Source organism: Antrostomus carolinensis, unplaced genomic scaffold (assembly GCF_000700745.2).
Source record: "Antrostomus carolinensis isolate BGI_N321 unplaced genomic scaffold, ASM70074v2 scaffold30555, whole genome shotgun sequence".
In the NCBI taxonomy this organism is placed as follows: Eukaryota; Metazoa; Chordata; class Aves; order Caprimulgiformes; family Caprimulgidae; genus Antrostomus; species Antrostomus carolinensis.
Window position 1 is genome coordinate 15,633 of NW_010317645.1, and position 20,416 is coordinate 36,048.

At 43.5% G+C, this 20,416-nt stretch overlaps 1 protein-coding gene across 1 annotated transcript; it reads right to left on the bottom strand.

Annotated features, from left to right (window-relative positions):
* Window positions 1-473: 473 nt before the first annotated feature.
* Window positions 474-19,773, bottom strand: ATP6V1C2 (ATPase H+ transporting V1 subunit C2). Its single transcript, XM_010168656.1, has 13 exons — window positions 19,682-19,773; window positions 19,406-19,564; window positions 17,832-17,899; window positions 12,582-12,667; window positions 8,124-8,218; window positions 7,383-7,474; window positions 5,215-5,313; window positions 4,057-4,125; window positions 3,011-3,103; window positions 2,492-2,585; window positions 2,085-2,182; window positions 1,597-1,726; window positions 474-569 (listed from the first exon to the last, which is right to left on the bottom strand). The coding sequence occupies exons 2-13, from the start codon at window positions 19,532-19,534 to the stop codon at window positions 474-476; spliced, it is 1,149 nt and encodes a 382-aa protein (XP_010166958.1). The 5' UTR covers window positions 19,535-19,564; window positions 19,682-19,773.
* Window positions 19,774-20,416: the final 643 nt, after the last annotated feature.

The following is a 20,416-nucleotide window of genomic DNA, read 5'->3' on the forward strand; positions in this document are numbered from 1 at the left end:
GTTCTGCAGCAATTTGGAGGATCTTTCTTCTTGGGCTGTTTTTGGTTTTGTTTTTTTAATTAAAAACCTGGGTTTTGCTCTGCTGCTTTCTACTTTTTCTGTTTGTTTGGGGGTTTTTTTTTTAAGTTTGCTTTGTTAGAAAAACAGGATTGTGCACACCTAGTAGATCCATTAGCCACCACACTTTTAAAATTGTTTTATTTCAAGTCCAACAGATATTTTATCTTTTTAGTTTACCAAAAAAATAAATACTACCATAGTACCTCCTGCTTCTCAAATATGTTTTTGTAAAACTGTGAACAAGAGATACTTTATTGAAGTTCCTGTAAAAATTTCTGGAAGTGGTAGGAAAATCTTAAACAATTATCCTGCTACAGCATCTGCATTTTAATTTTACTTTCAGCAGCTAAAGATTGTTTGACTGTAACATCAGGGTCTTGAAAATGAATAGATGAAGCTTGAGCAGCTGTTTTTTAACTGCAGTCAAGAAGACTGAGGTCAATCTTGAAGTAGACGTAGGGATAGTATTCTTGATTACTCAGTTGTAAACCAGGGATGTCCATGCCAGGCTGCAAAATGAAACAATATGACTTTAGTTCCAGCCGACAAACGGTTGCACGGTTCCAAGTGCGAGAGGATTCTTTCTGCTCCTCTTTACCAGGGGGAAGGGAGTTTTCTATTTGCTGTGCTTTCAGATGGGGAATTCACCACTGACAGTGTGGTGTCGGTTGGTGGTTTCAGGCTGCCCCATACAGTGAGCATTGAGAAGTCATGCTTGGTTGCTGTAAATTTACAAATGTGTATTGTAGCATTTTTGTGTGTTTCAGCTCTAGAGCAACTCATTTCTTTCTCCTCCCTTTGTGCACTGGGGTCTTAAGCTTGCTGGTTTTAGGCTGTTGTAGTGCCTACTGATTTATCCCAGTTGGTTTATCCTAAATCATTTGTGCAGTCAAGATAAGGGGAGGAAGAAGGCAAGTACTGCTGCTTGCTGAAGTCCTCAGTTGAGGGATTTGGTCAGTGACAGCCTTTTACAGGAGATGGAGCTGTCACAGTCCTAGCACTTAGTTCTGAATTATTTCTTCCTGCTTGTCTTGATCTGAATGTTTACAGAAGACTTGAGCTCTTGAGGAACTGACATAATTGAGCAGACCTGTTTCCATCTGGCAGCTGTAAACATCAGATGCTTCAACAGAAAATGAAGCAATCTCTATGCATCTCAGTGGTGGTCAGACACTGGCCCAGGCTGCCCAGAGAAGCTGTGGATGCCCCCTCCCTGGAAGTGTTCAAGGCCAGGCTGGATGAGGCTTTGAGCAACCTGGTCTAGTGGAAGGTGTCCCTGCTGATGGCAGGGGGGTTGGAACTGGATGATCTTTAAGGCCCCTTCCAACCCAGACCATTCTCTGATTTTATGAAATCTGAGCCTACCTGTTACCCCAATCCAATCTGTAACCACCGGGGATTAGAGCTGCATCCAGAGCTCCTAATATTGCAAGGTGTGAGGAGATGGGTGCTCTGGCCCTGGACAGTGGAAGTTTTCATTTGGCTAAACTGAGACAAGCTACAGCACATGCACTGGGAGTCCAAATACATACATACATCCATGATACTTGCTGCTGCAACTTCATCCAGGTGTTTGAAGACCACGTTTAGGACATCTCTCAGGCGTTTTACAGACTTCCGATTTGGCTGCAGCAGCATTGCTTGGAAATTCACTGGGAGGCCATATCTTGAAACACATGAACATACATGAGCATCTCCTGGGAGGAGGCACACCACGCTAGCTGACTGTGCACCATCGCAGTGGTGGTGTGCTGCCTCCTTATCAGAAAGCATTTTCTTTTTGAAGCTGAAAGCCAACTAAACAGTGTCTTTCTGTTTCTACTTCCCTGTAAATGCCCCCAAAGAACTGTTTTTCATCAACTTTGTATGTCACCTTTTTTGTGGTCATTTGTGTTGTCTCCTGTGAGCTTCTGGAGTGTGGTGTGTAAGGGTTGTTCCCTCCCATGAAGGAACTATCCCAGGAAGAGAGCTGTATGTTTTGACTTCTGCAGGAAACTGCAGGTACTGCGTGTTTACCCACCTACCTCAGGACAGATTCAACAAAAACTCTCAAGGCTTTCACGTGAATCCAAGCCACAAATGCTTCACTGAAGTTCACTTTCAGCCAGCGCAGCAAAGGGCCCTGTGAGAACAGACACAACCGTACTGTGATCCCCTCGCTGTGTGAAGCAGCTCCATAGCTGCTACCACCGAAGTCATCATGGGCTGCTGAGATAATTCTCAGGCAGCCTCTTAATGGCTCCCAGTTTATCAGAAACTCAAGTGACCTCGGGCAGATTGTGTTATCTATCCCATGACTCAATTTTCTGGGCTAAATGAAGCTCACAGGAGTCTGATGGAACCATAGAGCCATTTCTGGGAGCGAGGTGCTTAGGCACACTGGTAGGGAAGGCTGTCATTATGTGGGACATCAACTTCATGTGCTACTTACATATTGTTGTTTCTTATCAGAAGCTAATTTCATCAGCTCTTCCTTTTCACATTTCAGTTCCTTCTCATCAAAATAAAATTCTCGAACCATGAACCTACAATTGAATGACATTTGCTCTCACAAGCCATAGTCCAAGCAATATGCATGCTCATTTCTTTTGTCTCTGGAGAAGCAGGTATGGGACGTTTCAAAGTTGCTAGCCATTAAACTGGTTAAAGTATGTGGAGGGAGGGAGTTGAAGTCACCTCCAGAAAGCAAGCTTCCTGATGTCAGTAGTGTGAGAACAGGAAGGACAACTCAGGGAGCTGTAGTTTGGTGCTTAAAGAGGATCGCTGTATCTGCTGCCACAGCTCCTTCCCACCCTGCCTTCTCAGCAGCTTCAGGGCCAGCAGCAGCACAAACAGTGAAGAAGTCCTAAAAGCCAGTGATGGATTCAGCTGTACTGCCCACAGAACAAGCCTCACCTGCCCCTCATCATCTGTTTGCTAGCCTGCCCCGCCTAGCAATCGGTGCTCTTACCTGTTCTCCCTGGCTTTGGCCTTGAAGTCATCCATCACTTTTCTAAATAGGGTCACGGTGAAGAGTCCTCCTTCTGCATCCTCAGCAATCATTCTGTGGGAGGGAGATTCGCTGCTGTGATTTGACATGGCAAAGCCCTCAGGCTTTCTTTACTTTCCTCTCTTGCAGCTCTTTTTTCATTTATGACATTGAACAACACCCTGCTTTTCAAGAACTGCTGTGACTGAAATAGGGAACAAAGACTTTACTAGCACCAGCCACACTATCTCCAGTGTAAAGCTCCCATGAGTTAAGCTCCTGAACCCATTGTAGTACACACACATTCTGCCTTCCTGATTTTTCTGTTTCCTGGTAACGTTTCCCCACTTTCCATGCACTTGTGTTTTCGAGACAGGCAGTAGCAAACAGCTTTCTTCTTTCCCTGTGCTTTCCACTTCTTCCATTGCAGATAACAGCACCCTCACCTCTTGTGCCCTGATTGGGCCTTGTGGTCTGTGTGAGCTGAGTGGGGGAATATTTAATTCCTAGGAAGGTTTTTTTACTCCAGGTGAAAGGATAAGTTAACATGGCATTTGCTAATGCAAATAACAATACACTGAATTATCCTATTCTACAGCAGGAAGCAATTAAAGATGCAAATATAGTGTTTGATCTTTGTAAAAAGTAGTTTCCATAAAGTTGTATATGATTGCATGTGTCGGATTTACTCCTGGATTAATGTAGCAAATTGTTGTTTGTTTTACACAAAAAAGCAAAGGCCCTGGTTGAAAGTAGAAAGAACTATGTTACTGGAAAAGGGAACAATAAGCTAATTGTAAAAAAAAAAAAAAAAAAGGGATTTTTTTTTTTTTTTCCTTTCATCTGCACTTCCCTTCAACAGAGTAATTTCTGATTTCAGTTGAGAATGAGATTGGGCAAATCTATATGTTAACATGGAGCCCATGTGTTAGACAAATGTTTCCTTGCAGGATCCAGCAATTTAAGGGGCTGAAACATGGCAGGGATTTCTGAAACAAACAGGGACCTTAATTTGGAATTTCACTTACTTGGTGGAGCGAGGCACTACCATATCGGAGAGGGATTCATAGGTCTTCTGCCACTGTACATAGCTTGACCTTTGAGCAACACAGAACAAAGCACAGTAACTAAATACTATATACTAGAAAGCAAATGTGTTGATAAATATAGTTAATTAAGCTAATGGCTTAGGGTAGAAGGGTTGGAGCTCTTCATGCTGGGTTATGTGGTTAAGATACATTAAGCCTCTCCTATACTTTCCTAGTCACCAGCTAGGGAAATGTTTCCCTCAATGTTGTACCCTCAGCTCTCAGTTTGGCTCTTGGCATGAGGAAGGGCCCAGAGGAGGAAGCTGACAATGGAAAGAACCTGGCTTTTGGTACATAATTCCAGGCTGCCCCACAGTGTCCCACGCTCCAGGACCCCTGCACAGGCTGCCCCTGATCGCTGGGTAGGTGTGGTACATCTGCTACCTGCAATCCCAGAGCTCATCTGGTGCTACACCACAAACATGGCAAGTGCCAGCACTGGGAGAAAGGGGCCAAGGGGATGGTAAGAGTTTGAAAAGCAAGAAGTCTGTTTATAGGGGGAATCTGAAAGAATGTGCAGATAATAAACTCAACAAACTTACCTGAGAGAGCTGTTTGTAACACAGTTTTCACAGACAGAAGAGTGACGGTACTGTATGTGTGTGTGTTGGGACAGGGCTATACAGAGAGGAAAGGTTTTGTGTAGGCTCCTGAGAAGGACATCACATAACTTCACAACTGATGGTGATCATAGCAGTCATCCTATGTGCAGGCACGTAATGAATACATGGCCAGCAGAAGCCTTCTGAGTTTGACAGGTCTAATTCCTCTTATAAACCGCTAACCTCCAGTAAGAATCTGGTTTTTCTGTTTTATTTTTGAACTCTTAACTATTCCGACCAGGAGGCTGTTTGAGAACCCACTCTGTAACAGTTAAAAATCCCGTTTCTGTCTTGCTCTGAGTTCAGAGCAGCCTTTGTCTCTTTTGGTGCCAGAACCACCCTGGGCAGACACTGTTCTCTTTGCTAACAGCTCCACCCGTCCCCCAGCCATAGTGCAGATGAGCTGCCCCAGCCTGACCCAGTATCGCCTGGATCCAGCACTTAGACCTGAAACTCAATGCCACATCAAGCACATGTGCACACACTATTGCCTTACTTGGGCACCACGACGAGCAGCGTGATAAGATACTCAGAATTCAGAACAAAGTCTTCTTTATGCACAATGTCTGCTAGGGTCCGAGTCAGCAGATTTCCCCTATGGTGAAGAAGACAAAGCAAAAATAGCATTAGCAGAAACCCAGCAGCAGCACAGTGGAGGTATTGTGCTGTGGGTATAGTTGCTTATGCTGTATACTAGGGTAGAAGGTGGCCAGGAAGGAGGTGGCTCAAAGACACCTCTATACTTCTAAAGTGGCCATTTAGTTATTTTTACTGCAACTAAAAAGACTAAAAAACCAACTAATACTAATGGCAGAATACTGGTGACCAGCACTAGGCTAGTTTACACCCTTTTTCCATGTGAAATTACACCACTCTGCTGCTATTGTTTCTGCAGGAAGGGTGAGATGCACACCTGAAGTTACCACCAGCTCCCAGTCATTGCCATGTCTGACAGAAGGCACCTGCCTCCTCAAGGCTGCCTGTTGAGCTGCCTGTCACAGTGAGCAATGTTAGTATGGACCTAAGCCATCAAAGCAACCCTGGCATGCCCAGACTGCCAGAACAAGCACTGAGGTAGCTCCAGCTGAAGGACAGTGGGAGCAGTGGTCTCATGTCCAGCTGGGACCTGTGGGGGGGCAGCCTAAGCCCACTTTATCACATGAAGTCCCACTAGTGCTGCACACTCAGGATGTGCAGATGGCTGGGGCTGGCCAGGCATGGCTGGTAGGCACTAGGTGTGTACAGGAAGAGAGCAGCTGCCCTCCCTGTCACTGGGCAGGGGTGAAGAGGACCAAAACAAGTAGTTTTTGGTTTGAGGTTCGCTGTGTCAGTCTAAACATTAACTGGCCCAGTAACATCTTACTAGATGTTTGTTTAACCCAAGCTCCCTGGGATTGGTAGACACCAGAGGTGCCAGCATTTAAGGGTGGATGGGCTGGTGAGAGGAAGTTAGGCCCAGACCATGAGGTCTCCATTCGTCTTCTTCATCACCTTGCTGTAGGCCCAGCACTGCTCACGTTCCCTCTCCAGGTGCTTAAAGCTGATGTGGAAGCTGAAGAGATGCTGCAGGAGTGGGCTGGGAATACGAATGGTGCCAAGAAAAGGGAATTGGGATCTAATGTCCCCTTGTCCCTCCCGCCCATGGTCATCCACGTGCAGGCAGCCTGAGACAAATGTGTATTACACCATCTATGCTGAGCCGGAAGCACATGCCAGTGTTGCTGGCTGGAGGTGGTGAGACACGGACACAGGAACTCGGCAGAGAGAGGGGAGATGTAGCTGCCATACGGCTCTTCTGATCCTTGTGGGCACTGCAGTGTACATGTTCTGCAGGTCACCATGACGGGTACCCTTTTTTTTTCACAAAGTCATTCTGAACAACCACCTGAAAGTATTTTTCCTGTGGTTTCTGGTTGGGTTAAAAAAATTCAGCAGAGTTGGTGCCAGGCACGTTGATTGTAGCTCCAGATTCAGAACAAAATTCCAACCACCCTGGGGTTTGGTTTGAGGCCAAAATTGAATATCTTCCCTGGGTAAAGGCTGGTTTCTAGGCAGGCTGCCTAGAAAATCCAGGTATCAGAATTGACATAGGTAAAGACCATAAGCAGTTGAAGAGAGGACAGAGAACATCTGTGAAGCCCTGACAGATCATCACCTGGACTAACAGAATGAAACAAAGAAAAGAAAAATCTAAGCGGGATATGCTGATGAGGTAGGCATAGCAGGGAAGGAAAATAGATGCTTTTGCCTGGGATATTGTAAAGCCAACTTTCTGAACAGCACTTTCAGAGCTCCCATAAGAAACAGCTCTGTCTTGCAAAGGAATCCACCAGTTGACCCAGCTAATCTAATTTCTGACTCCCTGAAATCTCATCAGAACAACGCAGTGCATTTGGTTTTGACTTTTTCCCAAGACTGTCTGCTCACAGTGCCAATAAAATCCTATTAGGAACTGCAGTCTCCCCAAGCCGATTTTGAGACAAGCTGATCACACCTGCTTCCCCTGCCCCAGCTCTTGCAGGGTCTGTAGATGCTCCAAAGCCAGAAAAATTTGTTCCCACCAGACCACACATGGTCCACTGCACAGCAATGGGTGTGAGCACGCACTGTCCTCAGTTCAGCCATGCAGCATTCCAGATGCAAAATGGCACGTGCTATACTTACACAGTTTTTTTCTCCAGGCTTTGCAAGTTTCCTTTAATGTTGTTGTATGCAGCTGATCTGGCCTTTAGGTCTGTTTCTATTTGAGTCACTTGCTAAAACAAAGTAAAAAAAGCAAGTCAACTCAGTGCCTGAGGAGTTGTCCTCACCCCCCTCTCTGCACCTTAACGCAAGGGAAAGCACCTAATGGTGGCCAAGAGGGAGCTGGTGTCAGAGCTCCCCGGTGGCAAAGGCCTCTGCAGAAAGGAGGGTTCAGTTAGCTGATGCTGTGTGCCTTATGGCTGCACCTAAGGTGCAAGTTCACAGTTTCATTTGTAATCTGTATTGAACAACACATCACACCTTTCTGAATGGACTGACAGTGCAAATAATTCATCCAGCCTGTCAGGCCAACAACTTCACAAAAGAACTCTAAAATGGAGAATAATATGGCAGCATATAAAAGCAATAAAATATCACAATGAAGGGGATTAAAGTGCAGAAAGCATGTCAATGTACTCTAGTAAATCTGATAAAGTGCCATATACTTATAGACTAATAGGTTTAAATATATGTATCATTATCAATAGAGTAGAAATTAAAATAATATCAACTGCTTCAGTACCAAGTGCGTGCTTCTGAGCCTGCTCCTGCCCAAACCAAAGGCAAAGCTCTCACTGACTGCCATGAGAGGAGGGACCAAAAACTGCCAAAAGACATGCTTCCCCATGCTGACATCTTCTTAAAATTTGGAGTACAATTTACCTTTGCTAATGCTTCCGATATATTCTTCAGCGGCTGCTTTATGGGATACTTGGCCATGTCCCACTCGAACCGTGTCAGGTAGCTAATTAGGTCAACTGAAAATGCAAAGAGATGCATTAAAGCAGACAGCTTACCAGATGGCAGGTCTAAGTTTGGGTAGCAGTCCCCAGCTATAGCTTAGACATAACTTTAACATTAGAGACGGGAGTGAACCAGAAGCCCACCTCATAGAAATTTGATCTAGATCAAATCTGCTCAGATCATATGCCAAATCCAATCACCTTTCTAAATATCTCCAAACTTGGAAGTTGAACCTGAAATCTTTTCTGCATTACACCTAACAGTATAGAACAAGCATTACTGAAAAATCAGCTGTATCAGCAGGACACAGCAATGTGCAGCCACTCTTCTCTACAGCAGAAACGGCTTCACATAACCTCAATCTTGATTACTGCAATATGCCTGAATTTAATCCTGGTATTAAACACTGAAAAATACTGGCCCAGGACCAGCAGCAATACTCAGGGTTGTTGAGATTTTGATCAAAGATATTAAGAGCATAGCTGATGTTACTGCTCTGTGATTTAGTCCAGCACTCACTAGAAATCAAACCAATTCGGGTGTGATGGGGAATTCCTCATTGACTTTGCACACAGAGCTCCCCATCTCACACAAAGCCAGGCTGGATTTCCCTAAATGGATAAACCCAGTCACAGCACCCAGGACAGAAATCCACAGCAAGGCCTTGTGCATGCAGCTCCCCAAAAGACAGCACCCTTGGGCCACAGGGAGCCATGACTTCTTTCCACAATAGAGTGGAGGTGACAGGATCACGCTATTTCACTTTGTTTGAAGACCACTGCTCCTTAACATCGGAAAACATTAAGACTTGGTACATTATTGTACCAAATAAAAATTCTCCTCTAGCAGTTCACGGAATCAGACAGCTCTCTGCCTAAGCTGAGTCCTGAGAGCCCTCAGGTTGTCAGACACACCCTGACATAGTGTTCTTGGGCAACTTTACAGGTTGCCATACTACCAGGCTGAGGGTACTACCCTGTCCCGTGTGATACCGAATACCCTCGGCAGCAGAGCGCTATCCTTTCCATGGGCTTCTCTCACCCCACAACAGAGTCAGTTTACCCTATTAGATTTCCAAAGCATGGAAAGTCTTGTGTTAGGAGGAAATAGGGTTCTTAGCAAAGGATAAGCTGCCTCAGAGGCAGACAGCACTGTCATGACAGTGTTTTCTCCTCTTTCTAAAACCATAGCTGTGTGAACTTCAGTGACAGTGTTTTCTCCTCTTTCTAAAACCACAGCTGTGTGAACTTCTCATTCATCCAATGCACAGGAGTCACAAGGCAAAGATCCAACCCTTCCCACTAAGGTCTGATCGGGAACCAGCAAATTCTCCTGCACAGGGAGGGTGTCGGAAGGGGACAAAACTGCAGAAGGCAGGGAGAGCTCACACAGCTCCTGCATGCACAGTTCTCTGGCAATGCTTGCTCATGGTCTCTTGGGGGAAGGCAGGGAGATCAGAAACACTTGAGCAATAAAATTCATGGAGCATTTTTAGCATGAGGTACACGAAACAAGGACATCATCCTGCTGCCTCTCTTCCAAGCTTTCTTGCTTAGGCTTTGCTAAATTCAATGGGAATGAAACCTGCAAAGAACATGGTATCACCGGGCTGTGTGGAGGAACAGTGAATTCACAGGCTCTGACCTATTTATAGCTGAAGAGATAATGTAAGTTCCCTGAAGACCTACACATGCCCTTTCTAGGCTCGCATTCCTTGAATCTCAGCACAACTCAAATGTTAGGCAGTGAAGTACAGCATGAGTTCTCGGCCCATTTTACAAGCTCACTCCCGAGCCGTGCTCTGGCATTGGTGCAGTTTAGTCAAGCAGTCTGATCTTGGGGATGGCACAAACTACTGTGACCACACCAGCAGCACTGAGCTTACAATGCCAAGCAGTCCAAGCACCCTGATACTCCTGGAATGGCACCCCTCATTCATGGAACCTGTCAAGTCCCTTCTAAAAGACTTCACATAGCTGCCCATCCAGGAGAGATGCTTCCTACCTACCCCAGCACACTCACAGCTGCCCAGGAACACCACAGCCTGAACCTCTCGTAACTCTGATTTACTCATCCAGCTCTAAGAGGCAGTGTTGAATTCCTTCCCTTTGAAACAATTCTAAAATTGTTACGCTTTCCATTTTGCTTTGATTTGAGCTCATTATAAAGAATGGAGTTATTCCACCACTTACCAAATCTTAAAATTCATTTGGGTGTAACATTACTATAAATGGAAGAGAATTTGGTCCAACTCTTTGAAGAAAAGCTTTATGTACATTTCACATTTTTTTATTCTGTAATAAGCAAGAAAGCATTTCCTGCTGTTGTGATATACTAAAATTTCCTTTATTACACAAACACACACTTTTCTTTATATTAAAGACAGATATCTCCACGTGGCTGCTTCCAACCGTTGCCCACTGGAAAGTAGTGTGTGTGTTCACTTAACTAAAAGAGCTGTATTTTCTAGTACTTTGCATTTTTCTTCACCCAAATCTAACCAAACAATTGTTAGACATGCAGCCACCATCTTCATCAGTTTGTGGACCTAACTGCTGCCAGGAATATATAAAACTGAGATAAAATCAGAAAACTTGTAGAGTGTAACTTAAAACAAAATTTGAATTGGGACAGTCTAATAGTCTGAAACAGGACCATGCAGCAAGAACTTGCCTCTTATGATTTTGTTTCTTATTTCATGACCCCAAGGAAGTCTTCAACTTTAGGGTCCTTTTGCTAACCAGAAAGCAGAGGACGAAGAATTTGTACAGCAAAATTGCTGCTTCTGTTTATAAAGAATGACACTGGAATGTATTAGGGGAATCCTCATATACTAAAGCTGAATCAATTTTTTAAGATGCAAGTAATAATCTTGTAAAGGTTAATGTCTTAGTTTAACATTATTTGTTTGGATGACCAAATCCAGATGGAGGACAGAAATTAGTAACACAAGTAATTTCCACATCCTTATATTACAACACATGCAGAGCTGATAGGAAAGGAAAATGGTGTAAAAAGAGGAAATAAGTGAAACCTGTTGTTTCTCAAGTCATAGGGATATCGTGATCAAGCTACGAGGTTGTTACTTGAGAAATCCATCGTAACCTGATCACTGTATCTCTACAACCAGACCAAGACTTGTTTCTAGCACTAATACACACAAATGCATGCTTGTAACAACACCACAATCATCAATCCTCAACGTACTTTTAAGACATTTCATTTTATCCTTTAGCCCTGAAACATAATAATTGGGATTATTGTAGTTGTCAAGTGGTTGCTCTCATCAAAAATCAGTCTTATTTCATGCAAAAAAGACATTTCTAAAAGAACTTCCACTCCATTTTTCACTTATTCAGATCTGAAGAACAACACTGCAGACAGTCAAAGGCTGATGGAATGTGCACTGTTAGTTTATTTCTACGACAGTTAATAGTGTCACTCTACAAGGCCATAAGTAGCAAGTGTAACACATCCAACTTCGCTGTACTTTACCAGGATAGCTGAGAGAAACTTGCTCTGAAACACACTCAGGATCTAATGACACATGCAGAGATCTAGGAGCCATCAGTTCCTAAATGTTAATTTTCTCCTTGGCACAGGGCCCCTTCAGGGCCTTGAGTACCATACTAGATAATAAAGGGTGGAAATAAGTTCATGGAGGTTATACTAACACCATAGTGACTACTCAGAGATGCTGCAGGGGAGCATACAGAAAGGCAGTGGGCTCCAACAGCCCTCTGGCATGTCAAAAGTGCCCCTGCCATTGCTGCCCGCTCTTCTCTGCTACACAATTGCTGCCAGCCAGGGAAGGACATCACAGGAGGGCATTTCCTCCTCCTGCACGTCCTGCCAGCCCCCGGCACAAACTTGTGAGTGCAGCTCCAGCTCCTGTTTTGGAGCTGTTGCCTCACACATCCACCTGTGATGTCAGAAATCCACAGGTAACAACATGATCTATGCCAGGACTATGACGTGTGATTTGAAGGCAAATCACTAAACAGATCACTGGCAGATGTCATGCAGCCACACAGAATGGGATTCAGCTGCCTGTAAGAGATCAAGCCCACACGGGGCACAGAAAAGTCATTTTAGGAGTGAAGAAGGATGTCTCCTGCTTTCTTCTTCACTCCTCAGCTCTGGTGTTAGAAACAAGTTCAGTAATAGACACTGAACACTCTCCTGGAAACAAAGTTGGTGCTGGATAAAGCTTCTGCTAACTTTGAGAAAAATGGGAGCAGGGTATATGTGTTCTTAAAAAATGTCGCTGATGGATGTCCTTTCTACTGTGTGAGTGTTTCAATTCTACATGTTCATATTCTGAAGCAAACACAGGCAGCATCAATGCATTAAAATATCCACATTCACAACACCTACCTCCATTGGCCAGAAGATTTTCCTGGACTTTATCTTTTGAGTCCTCCATAACTTCTCCTATGTACTGGGCTATTTTCTTTATTATGCTTAGGTGTAACAAGAGAAGCTTTGTTAGTGAAGAAACAAAATTAATATAAAACAATTTCCACAATGATCTGATAAGCATGGAGATGTCCAAACAAAACATTTTTGAAGCAAGTTATTTGCAATTGAAATGATGATAAACAACCTATAGCATGTTGCAGAACTAAATGCCATATTTCTAAATACACTGATCTCTGCAAACACAAAGGTAATATATCATCTATCTCCCCAGTGCTCTAAACTTCCAGAAGATCAAGATTCAGTCTTCTGTACACTCATGATACTCATAGCAGAAACCAGAAGGCAAGAAACTCATGTTTGAAACTCTGAAGATGATGAAGGAACAAGAGGCTACACACATACACTGTCTGAAAATCTCTTCCACGGGATGCTAAATAAACCCTTAGGGCTTGCTGAGACAAGGTTCTTAACAAAGCACTCAGAGGAAAACAACAATGTTCTCTTGCTTGACAGGGAGAATTTCCTTCTTATTCCTCTTCTTTAGGGGACTCTTTCTCTCTTTAGCTTGGTGGACAAGACACTCTTTAAAGTGTGGAACAACTAGATTCAAATCCTCCTGCTTCCTGATTTAGAGCGGTGAATCGAACAGAGCCCCTCCTGGAGAACATTGTCTCTACACAGTTACTTATTTTTTTGCTTAATTTAAAAACAATTGATTCATCAAGTTCCTCCAGCAGTAGATCTCCCTGGCCTTGGTCAAAATACTTATCCCATACAGGCCAAGAGCCTTTCTGGTTGTTCTAGTACCCTCCTTTACTCAGAAATATTCACAGAATCTGGCCTTCAATTCCCTAACTGTTCCAGGCTGAATACACCTTGTAAAAAAAAAAACAACCATCAGCTAAAAAGTAGCTGCCTGATCATGAAATCGGCAGAGACATGAAGTGGACATAATCCTTGGCATCGTGACATGGAGTGGAGCATAATGACAGGCTGCTTCTCCCTTTCTCTCCTTACAGAGACTACTACAGCTGCAGATAAGCTGGAGACTGAAAAGGCACCTGCAGTGTTTGGACAATGTGTCTTGTGACATCCTGTGGCTTTCAAGAGTTCAGGAAAGGGACTTCAGGCCAGGTGCAGACACCATGACAGCATCAGAGAAAAGGATTTTCTTTGATGTGCTGCCAAGCAGATATACAGGACATTTAAAAGCAGTAATTCATAAAGGTAAAGATTCCCTCTATCTCCATTCCTGTGAAGAAACTCACTGTATTTGGAAAGGTTTTCCAGTCCGGTGATGGGGAGGAAAAATCTGAGATTGCTGATGCTTTCAAGAATGCAGTAGTCAGAATTCCAGCTCTTTGGGGTCTTTCAGCCTAGTGAAGTGAAGACCTTATTGCAGCCATTCAATATATAAAGGGGGGCTTATCAGAAAGATGGAGAGAGGCTTTTTACCAGCCCATATAGTGACAGAACAAAGGGCAACAGTTTTAAACTAAAGAGGGTAGATATACATTGGATATACAGAAAAAATTATTTGTGATGAGGGTGGTGAGACACTGAAACAGGTTGACTGGAAAAGCTGTGGAAGCCCCATCATTGGAAGTGTTCAGGGTCAGGTTGGACGGGGCTCTGAGCAACCTGGTCTAGTGAAAGATGCCCACAGGGGGTTGGATTAGATGATCTTTAAAGGTCCTTTCCAACCCAAAACATTCTTCTCATTACCCTGGACAGGCACAGTTCAAAGTGCCTGTAGGACAAATCTACACCATTGCCATCTAGCTCACAGCCCTCTTAGGGATGCAGTTTCCACCATCTGGCTGCAGCCACTTTGGTACCTGGTGGCAGCTGAGTGTTGCTGGAGAACACTGCATTTTGCCCCCAGTCAGGCTGCAGGCAGGGTGCAGGGATCCACACAGCGGTTCCTCATCAGCTGCAACCTTGCCAAACACTTCAGTTTGCAGGCATAGCTGGTTTTCAGCCCCTTTGTAATGTCCAGGGAGCCCAAAGGAACTTGGAACAAGACAGGACTCCAGCCCAGTTGGTAAGAACAGTACAGCAGGATAAGGGCATTATGGAGAAAGCAGCCAACAGGAAAATGTATAAACCAGTAGCTTTTCTAAGGGGCCTGAGCTGCTTTTGTTACTGTTGAGTGCAGCTGGGGGCTAACCTGATAGCTGGGAGTCAGTTAGCTCTGGTCTCTGTCCATAGGTATAGACAGTGGGACACCTGTGCACCCAACAGTTCTAGTTGCCCAGGTGAGGCTTGACTCCCTTCCAGCCCATATGCCCCAAGGTCCCTGCAGGCAGGACATGGTCAGAATGTCTGTATACACTGGGCCAGAGCATTGTTCTCCAGTCCTGGCTTATTCTCTGTGCCTTGCCTTGCATCCTGTGAAATGCAAGTGGGATTAATTCATCCAATGCATTTCCCATGCAAAGACAGAACATGCACTCTGCGTAACACTGATGTCTGAGGCAAGCAAGAGGAATCAGACCTCTGGAGGAGCCCCATAACCTATAGTGACATCCAACAGCAAGCAGCTTTCACATCCAACCCTTAAACCTCTGCCTTTAGACGAGATGAATCCCACCTGGAGCAAATATCATGCTCAAATGAGGTGTTATAAAAGGAGAGGGTTTCAGCTAAACTGCCTCAAAAAGTAGTAATAAAAATCTGTAAAGAGAATAACTCAATTTAGCCTATTATTATGGCTTGGAAGACTCATATTTTGCTTCTGAAATTGTTGCAATGTCATTACTTTCCAAAAAAAAAAAAAAAAGACTAACACTCATTAAATTATACTGTATATTAAAGGGTGCTACCAGCTACGCCTCCAAAACACCGGCGGGAGCAGAAGCCCTGCAATCTGAGGCCACTGCAGGATGCTCCACTGACTGAGGACTCAGCAGAACGCCCGGATAAGAGTGACCAAGGGGATCGTCAGCTTCAGAGAGCTCCATGCTACCACATGGTGACATGGAAAAACACTCCACCTCTCAGTGTAAATAAATAATAAAAGCATATAGAAACAATAGATCCTGCAAACTCTTGCCCCTTCTCTGCTGTCCTGGCAGGAGGCAGCGCTGACAGGTTTGTGCCGCCTGGCTTTCCTAGCAGTTGTGTTTATCCAGCAACAGTGCAGCAGGTGGCTGTTTCAGAGGAGGAGGAACAAAATGCTCAGGTCATTTGAACATGTTTGTAACCCTCTGGATGCCATTTACTTAAACAAAGTGCAAGTGCTTGGCATTTTAACCCTTGAATCACAATTCAGACGCAAACCCATGCACTTTTATTTAATGCAAAATGCTTTTATACATCTTTGTGGGACCTGATCTGTGTTGATTATTCTCTGCTACTACTCTATGCTAATGCATTTTTCTTATTTTTTAACATGGTTTTCTTATTTCTAAATCTCGTTCATCCTTATCTGGATAGGCAAACAAGAGAAATGGGAAGAGTCCTTAACTCAGCAGGTTACAGTGGAAGGGCCTCACTGACCCCTTTGCTCGGTGCCTATAGCATGTCACACAGCAAGAGTCATTACTGGCATTAAAGAGATGATTAGTGTATCAAAGTGGCACCCAGCTTGAACAAGGAGCTGTACCATGTTGTCAAGTTAAGATAAAGGTAATAGAAAGAGACAGTGAGCCTAGGGAGTTTCTACTGGCATTTAACTTCAAACTACCCTCTGTGATCTCACATGGATCCTACAGACAGCTTTTTAGAAGTGTTAATTCGTCACAAAGCTGGGAATTAGTAAAGCCTTTCTGAAAATTGGTTCACGATTTTTGGCAGCCCTCAAATACAGATCACACAGTTGCTTAGCTATCTGCTGCCTTGAGTAGAGACATCTTCCACTACAATAGACAGCAGGTATTGGCAGCATCTCTCCCGAAATTTGCCTTGTTTCCACTTAATTCCAGCGTGAAAAATCTCTGCAGCATGAACCAGAGGCCTGAACACTTTTTAAAAACAATTTGGAGCAGTTTTCTCTGCCAGAGTCACAATGGAGGTTTTCTTGATGAATTAAATATTAAATTGCTCCGTCTTGATAAAAATCCTGAAAAAGTAATCCTAAAAAGATCAAAATAGTGCTCAACCCAGAGTGATCAAGCGTAATCATTCCACTACTGCCCTGCTGTAGTACTAGTAAAGTAAAAATAAAAATAATAATAAAAAAAAATATCCTACGGAGAAAGGTATTCTAGCAGACTTACTTTTACCCAAACTGCCTAGCACAGGTATGAGCAGCTTATATCAGTGTTTCTGTATGCACTTGCAACCCCAGACAAAATCTATGCAAGTATCAAGCGTATTTAGACAAGCAAATCCTTATCAGTCCTGGCTGGGGAAAAAATGGCAAAAGGCTCCAGAGCTGACATGTGCCTCTGTGATCAAGACCACAACTATATATGAGGTATGCTTCCAAAGGAAAAATAAACCAAAAAACAACACTGAAACAAACAAACAAACAAAAAACCCCAGCAGCTTGTACTTTCATTGCCTCAACAACAAAGGCTACTTTGTACCATGAAGTACCTTACAACTTGGCATTTTCTCAGCTTGCTGTATTATATTATCCTTTGTACACCCAGGTCAGTTTGGCCCAAAAGGCAAACTGGGCAATGATCAGCAAGGAAATCATGTGAGTTTTTTCATAAGTAGGTTTGATACAATGTGAGTCAATATTCTGATTTTCAAGGAGTTTAAAAGTCTGAGGGGGAGAACTCTGGATTTCATTAAGGAGAACTTATTCCTTAGAACTGCTATATCTGGTTGAAAAGGGGCAGAAGGCTCAAGAGAAATATTCTGGGAAAATAAGATCAAGGAAGGCTTCATATTCTCCAAATGCCGTATTATTAAGTTTCTGGATGAGGCGGGGTGACATTCTTAAAAAACAAAACAAAACACGTTTTTTTAGCAGTTTCCCTTTGATAAACAGCTTCCCTAACACTGCAACTCAAATAGATTGCTATGCAAACAAAACTAGCACTGTCTTAATTCATCCAAGTTTAAAGGAATGTTGCTTTCTTTGAGATGACTCCATGACAGTCAACACAAGGGTTAAACAAAGCCTATCCACTTTAGGCCAGTTATAGTCCAGGCTGAACTGAGTCAGACCGAGGTGAACACAAGGACATACCGTCCCATAAAAACAATGTCTGTGTCTCATTTGTAGGGAGTAAATAAGATCTATTTTACCTTTCAGCAAAGCTATCAAGTTTTCCCAACTCATCTGACAGACCAACAAGAGCATCCAGTGTCCCCACCTGCGCAAAAGATGAAAAGTAGGTGAAAGATGCACAAGTCTAAGGCTTCCGCTGGCAGAACTTTATTTACTTAGTGGAAAATAGTAGCAATTCCTTTACCCAGTACCTAGAGCACAAAAAGCCTTTTCCAATAAAGGAAAAAATGTATGTGTAGACTCAAGATTATACATCACCGTCTTCCTGTTTTCATTCCTGTATCATCAAGTAGCATAGACTGATCTTTTACATGACAAAATAGTGGCTAGAAATGCACACAATATACATAGAAACCAATCTGATGTACTGAGAGAACCAAGGGAAGCAGCACTTAATTCAAAAGGGGGTCTCTGTTTGTGGTTTTTGCTATTACCAAAGACTAAGCCCCTCACAAAGTAATTTCCTCCAAGACCAACATCTGTTTTTTGTATAACTCTTTGTCACAGTCATAATCTTATGCTTATGGTATTGCAATACATTGCTGAACCTTTTCTTGTAATGTTGCCAGCTCAACGTTATGAAGGGTCAAGCTGAAGAAGAATCAAATTTTACATAGAACAATTAGCAGAATATTAATGGACTGGTTGCACCTTCAGGTACTGCAAATGCTTTATTTCCTTTGACATTAATGGACTCACACCAACACCGGCTGGGTAAGGCCCATAGATGGTAAAATCCAGCCATCTCAGGTGCACATGCAAAAAACAATACTCCCAGTCTGAAACACTGACATGAAAATTCAGTAGGTTACTACCTGAGAACAGGCCACACTCCCCTTTCACTTGCATCCTTCTGTAATTGCTATAGCTCAAGTTGTAACTGTTAACAGTCTTATTAGATTAAAGCCACATCCCAGATGCACTAAGTGAAGCTTTGTTAAGTGATGGGTGATGGCAACTCCCCAAAGAACCAAGTTCTACATCTGTGGTAGCTCCATTGACTTTAATGCAGCATATTTGGATTTTTGATAGCCACAAGTGAAATAAAGATAAGGTAAAGATCTTATAAAAAAAGGATTAAATAATGCAAAGATACATATTTAAAAAATCATGGATTAATACTCTTCCTATTTATATGGTGATATGAAGCTGGATGATGTAGCTGAATAAACACATACATCCATTTCCCAAGGAATAACGTGCATTATAGTGCTCTTTTCTCTGTCATTAATCTTATTGGCATGGTTTGAGATACTTAGCTACTCCCTTTGCATTAGCGATCTAAGATGTACAATGCTGTATCACCTTCATGAGTAGGAGAAACAGCACATTGAATGCAACAAATTAGTTATTTAACTGGTCATCTTCACTCCTTATATGTATACCCTACCAATGCAAAGCTCAGCTTCAAGCACAATGACTTATTTTCTCTCTGATCAATTTTCAGTTGACTGAGCACAATTCATTCCCTGACTGCAATCTTCTGCTCTCTGCATCTTATCCCAAAAGATAAATCCCACATTTATCCCAAAAGTTTTTAGTCCTGGCTAATGCTGCTGTATCACCCACACCCAAACCCTTTCCTTGTTACCTTTAAGTCTGGAATATGGAATTTACTGTTGCTGGACAGGTTGGATTTAGATGTCACTGTGTTCATTCTCTCCCATGCCTGCAGATTTGTTTTATCTCCTGGGGCGGAAATCAGCCAGAATTCCGACATGATCTAATATTTCCCCTTTGCTCCTGGTCACTGTAGAAACACCAAGCAGGTAAGTGGTTAAAAAGGGTGCCACACAAAACAGGCTCTTCCCTAAGAACAAAAAAAGTTAGAACAGATTAATGATTTTTTTTTCAGAAACACAAGGACAGTGAGTCAGTCCTCTGTTTCAGGCTGAAATGGAACATGACCTTCTCCAAAAAAAGAGGCTGGCTGTTCCTCCTTTCTCAGGGTTGTTCCATCCAGTTTCTGAATGAAGCAATGACGCTTCCTCCTCCCCTTTTCCTGCCCAGTCTGTTCCATTGCCCTTGCACCGCAAGTCCAGCCTCCTGCGTGGAGTCTGGGGACTTCATTAACTATCCAAATGTAATTAAGGATTTCTGTTTGATAAATAGTGTCTCTCAGATTTTTGGACACTTGTAGGCAAAAGTGAAAGCAAGATGCAAGAAGACCTCTAATGAACAGACAGGCTGCAAAAGATCACAGAATCACAGGATGGTTTGGGTTGAAAGGGACCTTAAAGATCATCCAGTAAAAAAATCAGCAGGACCCCCTTCCACTAGACCAGGTTGCTCAAAGCCTCATCCAACCTGGCCTTGAAGATGCCACTGGCAAGATGGAATATTGCTTTCCCCTGTGTTTTCCTTCCCAGGCTGGACAGGCAGGGGCTGGAGGAAGGTAAGTCGCGGTGTACAGAGACAGTCCCAGCAGAACAACACACACAGAACAGCCGCGAGGATCCACGGGGGACAACAACCACACTGGGGTTAACTCAACAGACCAGGGGAAGAAGCACCGAACCCAACAGACCAGACAGCGAGAAGCAGAAACCACGCAGCGGAGATGACCGACCTCTCCTCACAGGCTCTCCCGGGTCCCCCGCCG